Source organism: Geotrypetes seraphini, chromosome 1 (assembly GCF_902459505.1).
Source record: "Geotrypetes seraphini chromosome 1, aGeoSer1.1, whole genome shotgun sequence".
Taxonomy (NCBI): domain Eukaryota; kingdom Metazoa; phylum Chordata; class Amphibia; order Gymnophiona; family Dermophiidae; genus Geotrypetes; species Geotrypetes seraphini.
Window position 1 is genome coordinate 324,014,464 of NC_047084.1, and position 17,594 is coordinate 324,032,057.

Sequence of the window (17,594 nt, forward strand, 5' to 3'; positions counted from 1 at the left end):
GGGTGCCACCCATTTGAAGGCTGCGGCGTTTGCTGATGACCTCCTGGTCTTCTTGACTGACCCACACCGTTCCTTGTCTACTCTCCTGGAGAGCGTTCAGGAATATGGGGATTTTCAGGCTTCGCTCTGAATCTGAAGAAATCGGAGGCACTGGCCTCCACTAAGCATCTTCAGAGATCTTGGGGAGGGGCCTTTCCATTGAAATGGGCTGAGTCATCTTTTTGCTACTTGGGAATCCAACTCTCCATGGATGTTCAGGAGCTTTACCGGTTGAATGTAGATCGCTTGCTTTCCACTACTGGCTCTGTCCTGGCTACTTGGCATGATTTGCCACTCTCCTTGATGGGGAGAGTGCATCTCTTTTGGATGGTGTTGTTCCCTAAGTGGCTTTATGTTCTGCAGACACTTCCTTTGGGTCTTTTGAGCAAAGACGTCCGGGCCTTCTACTCAAGTCGAATTATTCTGTACTTTCTCTAATCTTTTGTAAACCGCATAGAACTTCACGGTATTGCGGTATATAAACTGTTATCATTATTATTATGCTCTCGAGGTTTTGTTTGGGGGAGGGGGGCAGGAAGCCTAAGTTGCGGTGCAGCTGCTGGTGGGCTCTTGGGACCGGGGAGGTTTCGGGATGCTGAATATTGCTCTTTATAATCAGGCTTGCCTTTTACGACATGTCCGGGATTGGGTCCTGGGTACTGCTCTCTATACTGATACCTCCTGGAGCAAGATTACTTTTACCCTGCTCACCTCCTCTCTCTTCTCCATGCTCGGCTGGCAAAGGTGCCAGCTTCTAGTAGATATAGTGTCTTGTTTCACCCGTTTTGGGAGGTGTGGCGGTGGTTACTTCCCCTGTGGTGTCAGGACCTCCATTGTTAGTGTTTTGATGCCTCTGAACGGTAATCTCTCCTTTCCACTGGGGCTAGTTCCTTCGGTTTTTGGTAGATGGCGGGCTAGGGACTTTGAATTTCTCTCTCATGTTTTGCGGGATGACGGGGAGCTCCTGCCCTGCAATTAATTGCTGCAGCGTGGCCTTCAACCCCCTGGCCTTGCTTATGTTCTTTGTCAATTACATTATGTGAGGTCTCTCCCTGGGGGTTCCCTATCTTTAGATCTTGGGCTTTGGTTTCGTTCCTTCTTGGGGGGGGGGAGAGGATCCAGAGCCTCGGGTCTCGGTCTCATCCTTTCATATACAGCTTAGTGCCCTTGGGCCTCTGTGGGATTTCTCTTGTGTTGGCGGCTTAGTAGAGGGATTTGGGGAGGGAGCTTGGGGCGGATTTTTGCTTCGAGCTCTTAAACGTATCCCAGCTCTAGTACATAATGCTGAGCTATGCAAGTGCCACTATAGAACCCTGTTGAGAGCATATACCTCCCAGAGTCGGGCCTACTACATGGGTTGTGTAGATACCCAATACTGTCTTACTTGTATCACTGAAGTGAATTCTTACTTTCATGACATTTGGAGTTGCAACAGCATTCAGGGCTTTTGGGGGGATCTGGCCTCCTTCCTTCGGGGCCTGTTGCATATTCCTGTCCCCGTCTCTGTGTTTCATATGCTGTTTGCTCATTTCTCTGCATTTTCTGTTTATACCTCTGCTGAAAAATTGTTTTTCAGTAAATGTTATATCCTGGGGAAAAAGTGTATTTTGAATTACAGGTTGACTGATGTTCCTCCCTCCTGGTATTGGAGGAATAAATTACACAAACTTATGGGATGGGAGGCCAGAATGGCTTACTCCTCTCGCGCAGAAGCAGAGACTTTGTCCGTACTTGGTCTCCTTATTTGGACATTCTACCCCCAAGGAGTCGCATTTTGAACAGACTGAAATTGTGTCCTAACCCACCTGTTTGACCTTGGTTAGTTCCTTATTCTCGGATTTGGGGGAAGGGGGGAAGGAGGGGGCTGGAGGGAGGGGTTTGGGTGCCTTTGTAAACCAGGAGGACATCAGAGTCCAATCCTCTTAGGGGGGGTCCCCCATTTCTTGTATAATTGTCAATTTCTTGTCTGCCATTTTGCATCTGTTGGTTTGTTGTTCTTTCTTGTTAATAAAAACAGATTTCACATAAGATTATAATTGTGTGTATATGAAAAATGAATGGAAGAAATTGTATTACAATTAGTATCATTATTATGGGATGGGATCAGGGGTAGAGCTTGTGTGGGTCTTGGGCGGAGCCTGGGCTGGGGTACTCGGTTGATATTTATTAGACTTAGTGGGTATTTGGCTTGAAGAATTTGAGAAACACTGCCTTAGACAACTCGAGTTGCTGCTCACAATATTCCAGAATGAGTAGACTGCAATGCAACCAAAAGCAAAGGAGGTACTCCCAAACAGGAGTATAAGGGAAAAAAGTTGTGTGCTCAAAGATGGAAGCACCAAGTTCCCTTTTTCCTCACCCAAATTTGCCTCTATGGAGGGACAGGTCAACGCTGTGAGAAACCCAACACATAGGGGGATAAAGCAGCAAGGAAAGCTAACAGTATCCTAGAACAGTGTTTCTCAACCTTTTCAAGCCAAGTACCCCCTAAGCCTAACAAATATCAACCAAGTACCCCTGCCCAAGCTCCACCCCTGACCCACCCAAACTCCACCCCTAACACCAACCCCATAATAATAGTACTAATTGAATGAAATTTTTTCCATCCATTTTTCATATACACACAATATACACACAATACACACAATGCTCCATAAGAGGCACTTTTTTCCACCCAAAAGTGGGTGGAAATCTCGGTGCGTCTTATGAAGCGAAGGTACAAAATTTGAATCCCCCGCACCACCTTGTTAAACACTGCCCACCCGCCGCCCCCCCCCGTACAATTGCAAAACACCCCCCCACGCCGTACCACCTTTCAGCACCGCTTGCCACCCCCACCCTCCTGCACAATTCCAAAACACCTCCCGAGCCGCAGCCACACTACCTTTTTTTAAAAAAAAACCCACCCTGCTGCCGCCGCTGTCGTCATCGCCATACCTTTTTCCAAGCCTGGTGGTCCAGCATACGGCTCTGTTTTATTTCCCAGCAGCATGCACACGAGTCAGGAGCGCGGCAGTCAGGGCCAAGCTTTACAAGATCCCGCTTGGGCCCGCACCACTTTCCAAATGGCTGGCTGCAGTTCTCACGGGACTCACGAGAACTGCCGGCAGTCATTCGGAAAGCAGCGTGGGCCCAAGCAGGAGCGTGTAAAGCCTGGGCCTGACGTACAAACTCCTGATTCATGCACCTGCTGCTTGGAAATAGTAAGGAGCCATCGAAGGAGGGAAGAATTAAAAAAGGTACAGGGGAGTGGATGATTAAAAAGGTACAAGGGGGATGATTATAAAGGTACAAGGGGGGATGATTATAAAGGTAGAAGGGGGTTATGATTAAAAAGGTACAAGGGGGATGATTAAAAAAGGTACTGGGGGTACGTGGGGGATGATTTAAGGTACTGGGGGGTACGTTGGGGGGGATGGGGCCTGCCTGCCACTAGGCCTGCATGCTCTGTGCCCTGTCCCAGCCTACCACTAGACCACCAGAGGGGGGGGACAGGGTACAGGGCCTGGCAGGAAGGGGGGACAGAGTGCAGAGCCTGGCAAGGAGTGTGGAGTTGGGTGCAGAGGCTGGCAGGGAGAATTTGGTTCAGAATGTTTTTTTTCTTGATTTCCTCCTCTAAATCTAGGGTGCGTCTTATGGTCAGGTGCATCTTATGGAGCGAAAAATATGGTAATCTTATTAATACATAATGATAACCACAAAATTATAAAAACACAAAACACACAGGACGCAGAGAAAATGTCTATTTATATTCGGGGGGTTTTCAAAGAGGTCAAGGCAGATGACTTTAAAATATGCAATGTCACCTCAGAAACTATAGAAAAATATAGTGCAATATAAATTCTCAAAACTGACACATTTTGATCACTAAATTGAAAATAAAATCATTTTTCCTACCTTTGTTGTCTCTGCTTGTACTTCCTTCTGACTGTGCATCCAATATTTCTTTTTTTTCCTGCTTCCTGCATGCTTCCTCTCCTCCAGATCTCATTACATTCCCCAACCAACATCTCTCTCTGTCCCTCCATGAGTACAACTTTTATTCCTCTCTCCTCTACCCCTATTAGCAACAAGTCTCCCTCTCTCTCTCTCACTGTCCATCAGTCTTGAGAGATCCAGGCATCTTTCCTACCCCCTCTACTGCAACATCCAACATTTCTCCCTCTCTCATCCCCAAGATTTTGTCCAAGATTTTTCAACACTGCCCACAGCCCCATGCCCATTTCTCCTTCTAACACCCCATGCCACATCTCTCTCTCCATCTCTATGCCCAACATTCCTCTCCCTTGCATCCCCTTCAATCTATCCCTCTGTTCCCTCTCCACCACCATATCCAGCATTTATCCCTCTCATACCTCCATTCCCCATGCATCTCTACCTCTATGTCCAATTTTCATCTTCCTTTCCCCATGTGCACTCACACACTCAGGCCCAATAGTCCCTTCTATTCCCTCCCTCCCTCCTATGTCCCAAGTTAGTGCCCCTTCCCTCTTTTCCTTCTGTGTCCCACATTCATGCCCCCTCTCTTCCGTGTCCCACGTTCATGCCCTACGTTCATGCCCTCTCCTCCTCTCTGCCTTTCAGCCTTTTTCCCACCCCCTTCCTCACTCCCCTGAAGTCAACCTATGCCGAAGCCTGCCTCCGCCAATTTTTCCCTGCCACCCGACACGCTACTTCCACCCCCTGGTTCACCACTGCCACACCTGCTGCCGCCACTCGACATGCTCCATCTAATCATCCCCCACTGCAACTCTGGGCAAGGAAGGTCCAGGCACATGCAGTGATTGTACGCCGCCGGCCTACAAGCCTTCCCACTGACGTCAATTCTGACGTTGGGGAGAAGGTTCCGAGTCAGCTAATCGCTGCTTGGCTGGCCTGGAACCTTCTTTTCGACATCAGAATTGACGTTGGGGGAAGGCTTATGGGCCAGCAGCGTGCAATCGCTGCACGCGCCTAGCCCTTCCTTACCTGGAGTTGCGGCAGCGGTGGAGGATAATTGGATGGAGAATGCTGAGTGGCGGAGGATAGGGGGGTGGATGTAGCGTATCGGGTGGCAGAGAGGAATCCGTGGCAACTTCAGCGGTGGGCAAGCATGGAGAGATCCCGGGCGGCGACCAGCACACGTACCCCCTAGGGTACGCGTACCACAGGTTGAGAAACACTGTCCTAGAATATAAAGAGGAGGAATCACCAGTAGAAGGAGGTAACAGATTATGCAGCTCTACGACCCTGGAACAGAATATAAAAATGCAGAGGCATGAACTGTGAGGTAGAGAATGACAAGGGGCCAAATTTTTCCCTGTCCCCGAAGGAACTCATTTTCCTGCCCCGTCCCCATGAGTTCTTTTCCTGTCCCTGCCCCATTCTTGCTAGCTTTGTCCTCAACTGCACAAGCCTCAAACACTTTAAAATCATACATATTCAAGATCTGTGCGGTTAAGGCTGAGCTTACAAGAAAGGGGCAGGGACTGGGACAGCAACAAACTTGTGGGGACAGGACGGGGAAATTGAGTTCCTGCGGAGATGGGGAAAAATGTGTCCCCATATCATTCTCTACTATGAGGTGACAAACTGATTTAAGAAATTTAAACAATTTTCCTATCTCAAAGTTATGAAGCTTAATGGAAAATGTAGCTAGCTGAGAAGGGTGAGGCCTTCTTTCTACTCTGTGAAAAGGTCAGGCCGTTCTCATTTGCTTCAGAAAGCTCCCAGCTTCTTAGAAGTATGAGGCATAAGTAAATGCAAGGACCAGAAAAGGGCAGGGCAAGATAGCTCTCCCTATCCTTTTAACCACAACCACATCGTTGCCTGTAACTTTGATAAATTGATGTGATTCCGCTTGTAATCTCTGATCTTTGTTTAATTGATGTGAACCGCCTAGAACTCCCTGGGTATGGCGGTATACAAGAATAAAGTTATTATTAAAAGTAAGGCACACACTTGGATGTAAATTTTTAAATTCAGACCAGTAAATTTTACAGAGTAAGAGGATAGTTTTATGACCTTGCATGTCCTGCAGTGAGTTATCACTCTGCTGCTTTTAGTCTCTGCTTATCTGTTCCCATGATCACATTGGGAGATTTCTTTAAAGGCAATAATCACAAACCACAGACTCTCTCAGCATTTTTGTTACTCTATGATGCATCTCCAGAACCACCAGCTTCAATACACAAAAAATAAGCACTAGAAGACTTATTGCTGTTCCAAGAAGGCACAGACAGCCCTGTCCCTTCTTTCAGGTTCACTGCCCAGCTTAGGACATGATATGGCAGCCTTGTCATGTCCTAGTTTATTTACTCCCTACCCCTTCCACTCCTTCTGTTGGCAACACCACGATACTTTTTATAAAAATGTAGAGAAAGGATAAGGTTTAACAAGTGGACTATACTGTTATTATTCTTGTACGGATATTTTCCTAACATGTTCTATAAGTGCAAAGATAGAGGGGGGGAAGGGGGAGGACTGATGATCTTCACCCAGGAGCTCTACACATTCAGGGGTTTTGACTGAGCTCGGTATTGGAGATCTGAGGCAGGATTTTGGTTGAGGGGGGAGAATTGGTCTCGATTGGTTCAATTATTTTGTGAATGAGGATTTTTCTTTTATTGTTCTGTAATATGGGAACACTGGTTACTCTGATGGCTGTTTTGGGTTTTTTTTGGCTGTATTACCTATTCTTCTCAATAAAAATTGTTTGAACGTAAACATGTAGAGAAAGGAAGAAAACAAAACAGTAGGCAGCTACTAAATGTCAATAGATAACATTAATTTGACACAAACAAATTATTTTTTGAGATAAGGAACATTTCACACCCAACAAACAGCATAACAAAAGTCTTCTTGGGTATTCCGATCATTTTCAGACGTCTTATTTGGCATGATAAACAGATGTTTTAAACATCAGATTTTTGCAGCTGCCTGGGCCAATGCTTACCTTCATCGATGGCTTGCATGAGGCACTCATATGTTGTCTGCACCAACTTCTTTGCTCCTTCATCCACCTCCCCAACAAAGAAGGTCTCGTTCAGATCCCCATGGTAACCATTGCAATAAACAGTGATGTCCACTGCAAAAGGATATAAGAGAACAGACTCATTTAGGTGTTGTGTTTCTCCACTAGTACTGTGTAGCTATCAGAAGACACCAAGTTATGTGTCAGTTAGGTCAAAAACACAGACTTTACCAGTCCTATCACTGGAAAAGGCAGAACAGAGCCAATAAAAATAGAGTTTAAAAAGTCCCTAGTAAGAAAAATGTTGGTGTTCTAATGTTTCGTATGTGCAGAGACCCGTATGGTATCTTCAAAAGAATTTAGAATACTTGGATGAAGTGATTTTCCCAATTAATTGATCTTTTCAAGGATGGTTCCTGAGGCAGGCTATATCGGCCAAAACACATGCGTGTGGAGCCACCACACATACTTTTACATTTTATGAATAAACTGCATGCCAACATGTACTATGTATCTCCACTGTGGTTTGTTTGTGTCTACTTGGATTGTGGAGATCTTTCTCCTGGTTTGTTTGACTGCATAACTATGTTGTTCCAGCACCCAACTCCACATTGAGTTTTGTTTCCTCTTTCAAGGGATTTGGAAACCAAGAAGGCACTTCTGCAATTCGCCCCAAAGCAATAAGCTGCTATCGAGCAGTATAAATAAGGTGCCCATATACACAATATTTTTAATATAATCTGTGATTGAAGATAGAGAACGACACGGGGACAAATTTTTCCCCATCCCTGTGGGAACTCATTTTCCCATTCCGGCGAGTTCTTTTCCTGTCCCTGCCCCATTCCTGCAAGCTCTGTCCTCATCTGCACATGCTTCAAACACTTTAAAATCATAAGTGTTCGAGGCTTATGCGGTTAAGGCAGAGCTTACAGGAATGGGGCAAGGACAGGGACAGCGACAAGACTCAAAGGGACAGGGAAATTGAGTTCCTGCAGGGACAGGGAAAAATTTGTCCCAGTGTCATTCTCTAATTGAAGATTCTGTACTGCTATCGACACAGGCATTATATATTTGCTATATTTTGGGTTTTACCACTATACTGGAGTATTAGTGTTTGTGTTACATATCTTTTAGGTTGTTTTCTTCTATCCCTGTTTCATGAATATTAGAACACTCTAGTGTGTCACACCACAACAATTTTCTCTGTAACCATGATGCAGCAGGCGCAGATATGCTAATCAAGGCAAGAGACCAGGCTGCAGCTCAACAAGAATCAATTCGTGTAATGAAGTCTACAAAAAAAACATTTCTGAGATGGGCCTAGCAATTTCCTTTTTCCATCTTTAGACTTCCAGCTCAACCAGAATCAGGGCTGGGATTCGACACTGTGAGCCTTTAGTCGGCACTAATGGGGAAAGTTTTGTCCATTTTATATCCCCTTCCAAGTTATGTCGGCCCAGTCACTGTAGCAACTCACCCCGGGGCCAGCCAGTTGGCAAGGCACAAGGACCCCTCCTGCAATCCAACAATCATGAGATTATTCCAGTCACTGAAGGGGGGCAACTCTACCAAGGGCACCAAAATTAGATGCCAAGGGGTTTTCTTGGCCTAATTTACACCTATAGATGCCTAAGGCAATTCTTGCCTAAAATCTGTCCCTTACCACGCCCACTTTTCAAGTAAGTGCTAGTGAGCGCCTCAGTGTAAACACCTACATGATGCCTACCAATTAATGGTGTTTTCAATTATCATGGCAGTTAAAAAATAGTTAACCCCCCTTTTATCAAGCTGCGCTAGAGGTTTTTAGTGCGAGCCAGTTGAGGTAAGTGCTCTAACGCTCATAGGAATTCTATGAGCATCTGAGCATTTACTCCAGCGTGTTCAAAATGCGGCGATCAGGCTTCTGAAAAACCTCCGTGCCCGCGACCCTGTCTCCCAAGCTCTAGTGTCGGTTTACTGGCTACCTGTAGCCAAACATTGTGTCTTCAAGGGCCTGATGCTAGCGTTCAAATCCTTGTATGACATGGTGCCGGACTACGTGATGACTAAGCTTCCCTTTGTATGTGCCGAACTAGTCCCTCCGCTCCCAAGATGAAATACTCCTCAAAACGCCCCCTGGTCATGCCCTTCAACTCCCACTTCATACCAAGTCACTGGAATCAACTGTCCCTGCTGATCAGATCCCTTGAAGGACTCTTCAGCTTTAGAAAAGCAATAAAAACATACCTCTTCACCTAAACCCCTATCCTTGACCAAAAGAGATGTATACTGATATCAGAATCAGTATGTGTCATATAAGGATAACTTGCATCATACACTGTGACTTTCTGTGTGTCAAATTAGGTATAACTTGTACTGGAATCCTTGCATCATAAGGACAACCATAGCAAATTGTAACCAGTAAACTGTATATTATTATTAGCTCCTAGCATGTATCAAGTCCTAACTTGATACATGCTAGGAGCTAATAATAATAATAAAATAATAATAAAAACTGGTATCGTAAACTTGTACAGAAATTATGTATGTTAAACCTGTAACCCCCTGTGAGCTCTTTGGGGACAACGGGCTAGAAAACAAATTAAATAAATACCACGCAGCTTGATAAAAGGGGCCCTAAGTTTGGCACTTAACTCGGTAGATGTGCCGATCTAGGCACCCACAGCAGGTGCCATTTATAAAATCATTACTCAAATTGCGCAAGCAATTTTTGTGCCACACAGAGAATCCAGGGGTAAGCACGTTGCATGCCAGTGTTAAAGAAGACGGCCAAGGGTACAATCAACAGCGTAAGTACTAGAATTCTATAGCTTACATGTACAACTGAAGTCCTGTGTGCGCTAAAAAGTCATAGAATGAAGGGGTACATCTGTTATACGAGTGGAACTTCTCTCGCCTCAAGGGGCTGCATACACCACACTGGCACAGCATCGCAAGCACTGCCTGACCCAAGTGAGTGAAAAACCTGAACCAGATATCAATCCGGTCTGTAAATCTGAATGCATCTTCGAAAGCTGTTTTCATGGCACCAACCCTGATGATGCCTCTTTCACAGAGAGCGATATCCGCTGGGCTAGAGTAACACACACAGCTTGCTGACAAAATTAAGGCCATCTGTTCAGCTGCACAGAAGTGCACCCTAGTGCTAAGATTAAGTTATGTCAGTATTCCAAAATGTTCCATGAACTATTTTGCATTCCTCAGTCTCTGTAAGGATAAGGAAAAAGTAAGGCAGCCAGTCTACGAGATTTAATGTGGAAAAAGGAAAAGCAGCAGCCCATATGAAGAACAAAACCTTTATTCAGTAAACTCCCAGAAAATAATGCCCAATGTGGTCATGTTTCGCCAGAGTTGGCTGCCTCAGGGGCAAAGCAACCAGATGGTTAGAAACCCAGGGTTTGCTTTCAAGACTGAGCCCAAGATAAGCTTTGACCTGCTTCAGAAGTGTCCTATAGCAGAGTCACAGCTATAGGAGGTGCTTTGGCCACCTGGTAAGAAACGAGAACCCAACCACTTACTGATTTACTTTCTGTGGCACTGCAAACTATAGACCCTTGACAGCAGATCTTACACAGAAAGGACATTGCAGCAGAAACCAGTACAAGCAGGGATGGGAGATGGATGAGAGTGCGGCGCTGTCTGGCTGCCTTGCCTCATACCGTTGACGATGTCGCCCTCTTGCAAAGGCCGCCTGTCCGGGATCCCATGACAAATCACCTCATTCACCGATGTGCAGCAAGATTTGGGGAAATTATAATAGTTCAAGGGGGAGGGATAGCAGTTTCTGGATATACAAGCCTACAAAAGATCAAAGGATACACATCTTTTAAGTGAAAGTTTTGTTTAAAATAAGCAAAAATGGAAACACACAATGCTCACTCACGCACTCATTCAGTGTAGCCCTTGTGCTCCTGTAGAGTTACTTTGGCTGATCATCAGTCTCAAAACTTAGCACAATCCCTATTTTGAGCAACTCAATCTAGTGAAAAGGATGGCAACAAAATGGGACAAAGAATAAGGAAGTCATATTTGCTATGAGGAGAGAGGGACCAATTCAGTATTAGCACCTGAAATGTTTAGGAGGGCATCACTCCCCCTTTTCCAACAAAAATAAGCATGACCTAGATCGGGAAAGAATTCAATTTAATATAGTTAATAAAGAGCACTAAGGGTCACGCTGCCATGCAAAGAGATCAGGGTCCAACTACTGTGCCCAGGGAAAGCCAGAAATGATGCAAATATTCACCAAATATCTTTTAATCCACAGGATTGAACTAAATTATCCAATCCCATTGATTTCAAAATCCTACTGGGTTGTTTATCCACCGATGGATCCATAACTGCATTGAAGTCCCCAGCTACCACTAGATTAGAGGCAGCCAGTGGCAGAAGTACCTGTTGAAGAGTTTTTAAAAATTCTGCTTGATTTGAATTAGGGACATAGACACAAAACAGCATCAGAGCATGTTTCCCCAAGGTCATCTTTACCTGATCCTACCTTCCTGAAGATCTGCAGAAATAAAATTAAATACTGGTATACTGAGAGAGGTATCCAGGTAATAAGTATAGAAACCCAACCAGGTCGTGCATTTGCAAGACCGGAGGGTTAGGACTTCGATGGGAAGATAGGACTTCAATGGGAAATCAAGGTGGCAAGGGGGCCCCTTCTGGTGATTCAGACAGGTCGTGACCTGCTTGGGCCGCCGCGGGAGCGGACTGCCGGGCAAGATGGACCTATGGTCTGACCCGGCGGAGGCACTGCTTATGTTCTTAATACAGCTGCACGTTTCTTATGGACTAAAATAGCCACCCCCGCTTTCTTTCCCACAGCTGGCACAAAAAAACACTGCTTGACCCACCCTCCTTTTAGTTTCATAGAATCCCCCGCAGTCAAATGAATTTCCTGTATCATACATATATCCGCACAGGCAGCAGCATTTACATCACTTGGGTGGAGTCTGACCCTGTCACTGCACAATGGTAACACCTGGTGATTAAATTTAGGGCCCCAAAACTGGAGAGTTTTAGAAAGAGCTATAGGGTAGGGTCCCTGGTTGATGTATCACTACAACGGCTGATTTAAGATATGAGGAGCTGAGTGGGTAAAATTTTCTTATAAATGCATCAGGTAGTGTCACGTGAAATGACAATTTTGACTGAACCTGATTATTTAAAAAAATATTCTTCAAGATCTGCTATGAATGAGGAAGCTTCTTCATGCCTCAATCTGTTCTGTTCAATTTTTCAGATAATACAATATAATTTTGCTGGTTGTCACATTATACTTTACAGGCTTCATTTCATGTTTATCTTCAAGCATGTCCTTTTTTTTTTATTGCTTTTCTCTCATTTTGTGTTTAAGTGGTACAATGAACATAAGAATTGCCGCTTCTGGGTCAGACCAGTGGTCCATCATGCCCAGCAGTCCGTTCACGCGGCGGCCCCCAAATCAAAGACCAGTGCTTTAAATGAGTCCAGCCTCACCTGCGTACATTCCAGTTTAGCAGGAACTTGTCCAACTTTGTCTTGAATCCCTGGAGGGTGTTTTCCCCTATAACAGACTCTGGAAGAGCATTCCAGTTTTCTACCACTCTCTGAGTGAAGAAAAACTTCCTTACGTTTGTACGGAATCTATCCCCTTTCAATTTTAGAGAGTGCCCTCTCATTCTCCCTACCTTGGAGAGGGTGAACAACCTGTCTTTATCTACTAAGTCTATTCCCTTCATTATCTTGAATGTTTTGATCATGTCCCCTCTCGGTCTCCTCTTTTCAAGGGAGAAGAGGCCCAGTTTCTCTAATCTCTCACTGTACGGCAACTCCTCCAGCCCCTTAACCATTTTAGTCGCTCTTCTCTGGACCCTTTCAAGTAGTATCATGTCCTTCTTCATGTATGGCGACCAGTGCTGGATGCAGTACTCTAGGTGAGAGCGCACCATGGCCCAGTACAGCGGCATGATAACCTTCTCCGATCTGTTCATGATCCCCTTCTTTATCATTCCTAGCATTTTGTTCGTCCTTTTCACTGCCGCCGCACATTGCACAGACGGCTTCATCAACTTGTCGACCAGAACTCCCAAGTCTCTTTCCTGGGGGGTCTCTCCAAGTACCGCCCCAGACATCCTGTATTCGTGCATGAGATTTTTGTTACCGACATGCATCACTTTACACTTATCCAAGTTGAACCTCATTTGCCATGTCGATGCCCTTTCCTGTACAGGTTTTTGATTTTGAAGTATTTATTAAAATAAAAAATTTGACTGTTTTAAGAAAAAAAAACCTTGATAAAAAGTTGAGGGCATAAGCTATAGGGCATGAGAGATTGGAAATGTTGTGGGTGAAAAGCCACTTCCCTCCCAACGGTTCTTTTCCTTAATTGCAGCAGAGGCTCCTCTTCTAGGACTACATTTACTGAAATGCACTATTGTGTTGACATTAATTTGGATGTAGCTCAAGGTGATTTTGCTTTCAGGTACACTAGGCTCCTGTATAATTATAGCCAAGGTACTAACATATAGACCTTAGATCACCTTTTATTTCATTCCCCCTTAATAGTGGCCTTCTGGAAGTCTATATGGAGTAAGATAATTTTTATTTTAGAGGTACCTATACCGTTATCTTATAGAACTATATTGTTTGGAACCTTATTCATGACTAAATACTCACTTAAAAAACACAAGGATAATCTCCTAATTATGACTGGTGTTGCCTTACAAACAATTATGAGGAATTGGAAACAATGGGATCGATTAAATTTATCTTTTTGGTGGGAGACTCTTTGTTTCTACTATCGGTATGAGAAAATATTAGCAGAGGATTTAGATGATTCCAAGAAATGTAAAGAGATTTGGGTGCCATTGGAATCTTATATAAAAGATCTTTAAATAAAATTAACACAATCCTGTCAACTTTGAAATTCCAAAGATGCATCTAGGTTTAGGGAAAGAGGGTGGAGAAAATGTTTATGGTTTCATTTATGGAATATAAGTGCTTTTATGCATTTATTGTAATTTATCTATTGCACTTTCTGTATGATGTTTTATAAATTTAATAAATAGTTGAAACAGCAAGAATCATCAGTGGGGACATCTATAGATTCTTTAGTAATGTGTAGGGCCAGGTCACCCAATACTGTGTCCCTGCTGCTCTTGAGGCAGTTGGCAAATTAGAGCGACTAGTGCCTCCACACAAACTCTTATTGTAATATTCACAAACCCAAGGAGGCCAGAGCATAACTTATTTGGCCAAAAGGAGAAACCAACAGTCTGCAGAAGGGAAAGAACAGTCTTTGCAGTATGAAGGACTAGAAGGGAAACTTCTGCAGCGATAAACCCCAACAGGTCTTGAAGTGTTACATCTAAATGTTAAATGAAAGCAGGGGAAGCAGATCATCATTTTGGTTAGAGGAGCCTAATAAGTCACTAGAACATAAGAGTTGCCATACTGGGACAGATTGAAGATCCATCAAGCCCAGTATCCTGTTTTCAGCAGCGGACAACCCAGGTCGCAAGTACCTGCCAAGATCCCAAAAGAGTAAAACAAAGAGTAAAACAGATTTTATGCTGCTTATCCTAGGAATGAGCAGTGGATTTTCTTAAGTCCATCTTAATAATGGCTTATGGACTTTTCTTTTAGGAAGCTATCCAAACCTTTTTTTTAAAGCTGCTAAGCTAACTGCTTTCACCACATTATATGGCAATGAATTACAGAGTTATACTTTGCGAGAAAAAATATTTTCTCTGGGTTTTGTAGGTTTTTTTTGTACTACTTAGTTGCTTCATTGCCTGCACCCTAGTCCTAGTATTTTTGGAAAGAATAAACATGCAATTCACATCTACCCATTTACATCTCACCCTGCCAATGTTTTGTTGGGTCAAATATTGGTTGGTACATGATCCTGGTGACCAACTGGGCAAAAGTGCTGCAAATGCATCAGCGTAAAGCCATTTCAACAGGTCTTACCAAATGCACAGCATGGTCAATTTCTTCAGTAGTTACACCAGTTCTAACCATCATAGCAGCAACATCCAAGACTTCTCTAGCAAGCTGTGAAGGAAGAATTATACAAAATCCATTGATTTCATAATTTAAATCTGTTTATTATCTTTGAAGATATACAACTACAATAAAACGGTAGTCTCTGTAGAACTACATATGTGTAAAATACTGGTTGTGGCAGATGGGACTAAATTGTTACAAACACCAAAATATGTAAATCTTTTGCTACCATAATTATCACAAAATAAAAGGAGAAAAGGATCTCAGAATATACACCCCCCTCTAGAAAACCCCTATAGTCTGTCAATCAAACCACTGTGAATGACCCTACTTGCACACTGATTGCAGCATGAATCAAATAAGTATAGGCACATAAGTAAGCCAGAGCTCAGTTGTTCTCAGTTCCGAAGTGTTGAGAGAGATTCATTGGTATTTGCTGAGAAACTGCTTTTAAACTTGGAGAACAAAGAATTAAAAATAGGTAATATTAGTGTCTATATTTTAAGCTACTGTGCTTATTTAGCAAAGGCAGTTTAGGAAACTTTTTTTTTTTTTTTGCACTTAAATTCTGTTAAAGTTTATAGGATAGCATTTAAAGGGACTATTTTAGAGTTCACTATAGCATCAGTGTAAAGTACAGCTAATATAGTCACAGGAAACCTCAGTTCAGAGTTCCCAGATGAAACAAGGACAGCTTTATGGAGCAGCTGGTTCAGGAACCAAGTGGAGAGGGGTGGCAATTCTAGATCTAGTCCTTAGTGGAGCACATGATCGGATACAAGAGGTAATGGTACTGGAGCCACTTGACAAAAGTGAGCAAAAGATGATCAGACTTCATAACTGGAGTTAAGTACATACAGGAAATCCAATATGTTAGCATTTAACTTTCAAAAAGAGATGATGACATAATGAGAAGAATGGTCAAAAGCCCGCCCAAAAGCTCAGAGGAGCTGCTGCAAAGATCAAAAATTTACATCAGGGGTGAATGCTGTTCAAAAATACTATTCTGAAAATTCAGACCAGATATATTCCACATATTAAAAAAGTGAATGAGGTCCAAACAACCGGAGGATGAAAGAGGCTAATAAAGCTAAAAGAACATTCTTCAAACAAAAGAAGGATCTGGCCGAAGATAATATATAACAGCACAAGGAATGACAAGTCAAATGCAAAGCACTGAGATAAGGAAAGCACAGAGAGACTTTGAAATGAAAATTGCCTTGGAGGCAAAAAAACATAATAAAAACCTTTTTTAGGTATATTAGCTGGTAGGAAGCTGGTGAAAGAATCAGTTGGACCTCTAAATGACCAAGGCATAAGAAGGGCAAAGCAAGGCCATAGCAGAGAGACTAAGGGCTCCTTTTACAAAGGTGCGCTAAGTATTTTAGCGTGCACTAAATAAGAGCACGTGCTATCCACGCACTAAACACTAACATGCACATGTTAGTCTATGGACGCGTTAGCGCATGCATATATTTAGCACGTGCTAAAACGCACAGCGCACCTTGGTAAATCAGGGGTAAATGAATTCTTTGTTTCAGTCTTCAAAGAGGAAGATATGGAGAAGATGCTGGTACCAGAATGGTATTTAAAAGAGTTGAGTCAGAGGAACCAAAACAAGTCTTGGTAAGCCTGGAACATATAAAGGAGCAATTTGACAAACTAAAGAGCAGCAAACTGCCTGGACCAGAAGGTATACATTCTTGAGCACTAAGAACTAAAAAATCAACTTGTGTGGTACTGGAAGATTGGAGGGTGGTCAATGCAATACCATTTTTTAAAAAGAATCCCAGAGGTAACCTGGGAAATTATAGACTGGTGAGCCTGACACTGGTGCTAGGACAAATGTAGCAGTGATGTACCTAGAACATCAAGGGCCACGGGAAAAAATAAGGGCCCCCCATATAATAAAGAAAAGAAACATAAAGACTTCAAGAAAAAAAAAAGTTTAATAAAATGTAATTGAATATAGAGTTTCTATGAAATAAGTTTTTGTATGTCAAATATTTAATTTTTGTGTTAAGAGGCTACAGGTTTCATAATCGAAACAAAAATACATCTAAAAACCCACCCAAGTCAGCACTTAGATGATCTAAAAGACAGGTTGTCCAAGTGCCGATAATCAAAATGGGTTTTTAGACATATCCAGAGACTTTATACCTCTGAATCCTGCTGTGCGTCCAGAGTAGAAAGGGGCATTTTTGGAGGAATGGTTAGGGGGGATGTAGGCAGGATGTGGGCCGACCTAGACTTAGTCATCCTGCAGGAATAATCGAAGGTTTGACAAGACTGCTTAACAGAACATATATGTTGTAACTTAGGCAATCTAAAAACAGGTATAAGTGACCAAAAGGTATCCAAAGTGACCAGATAACCACTGCAGGAACAAGGTAAAGACCCCCTCACAAGACCTTAAAAATAAGAATAAAAACGTACATACCTGCCTCTGAAACATCAGCACCTAGCATAGGAAAGCCTAGTAGAGCTGCACAGAGGTGGCTTAAGTAGTCTGGAGGGTGTACTAGTGTACCATAGAGAGGAGGACCCAGGCCAATAAGCCACTATAAACACTACATTCATGGTAGAAAAAGTGAGCCCACCAAAAAAA

The 17,594-nt window shown here is 43.3% G+C and overlaps 1 protein-coding gene across 1 annotated transcript in view; it reads right to left on the minus strand.

Moving 5' to 3' along the window:
* METAP1 (methionyl aminopeptidase 1) overlaps positions 1-17,594 on the minus strand; it is a 212,090-nt gene that overhangs the window by 44,258 nt on the left and 150,238 nt on the right. The window contains 3 exon segments of the mRNA XM_033957361.1: positions 6,974-7,105; positions 10,651-10,789; positions 14,951-15,034. Of these exon segments, the coding sequence (XP_033813252.1) occupies positions 6,974-7,105; positions 10,651-10,789; positions 14,951-15,034 (355 nt within the window).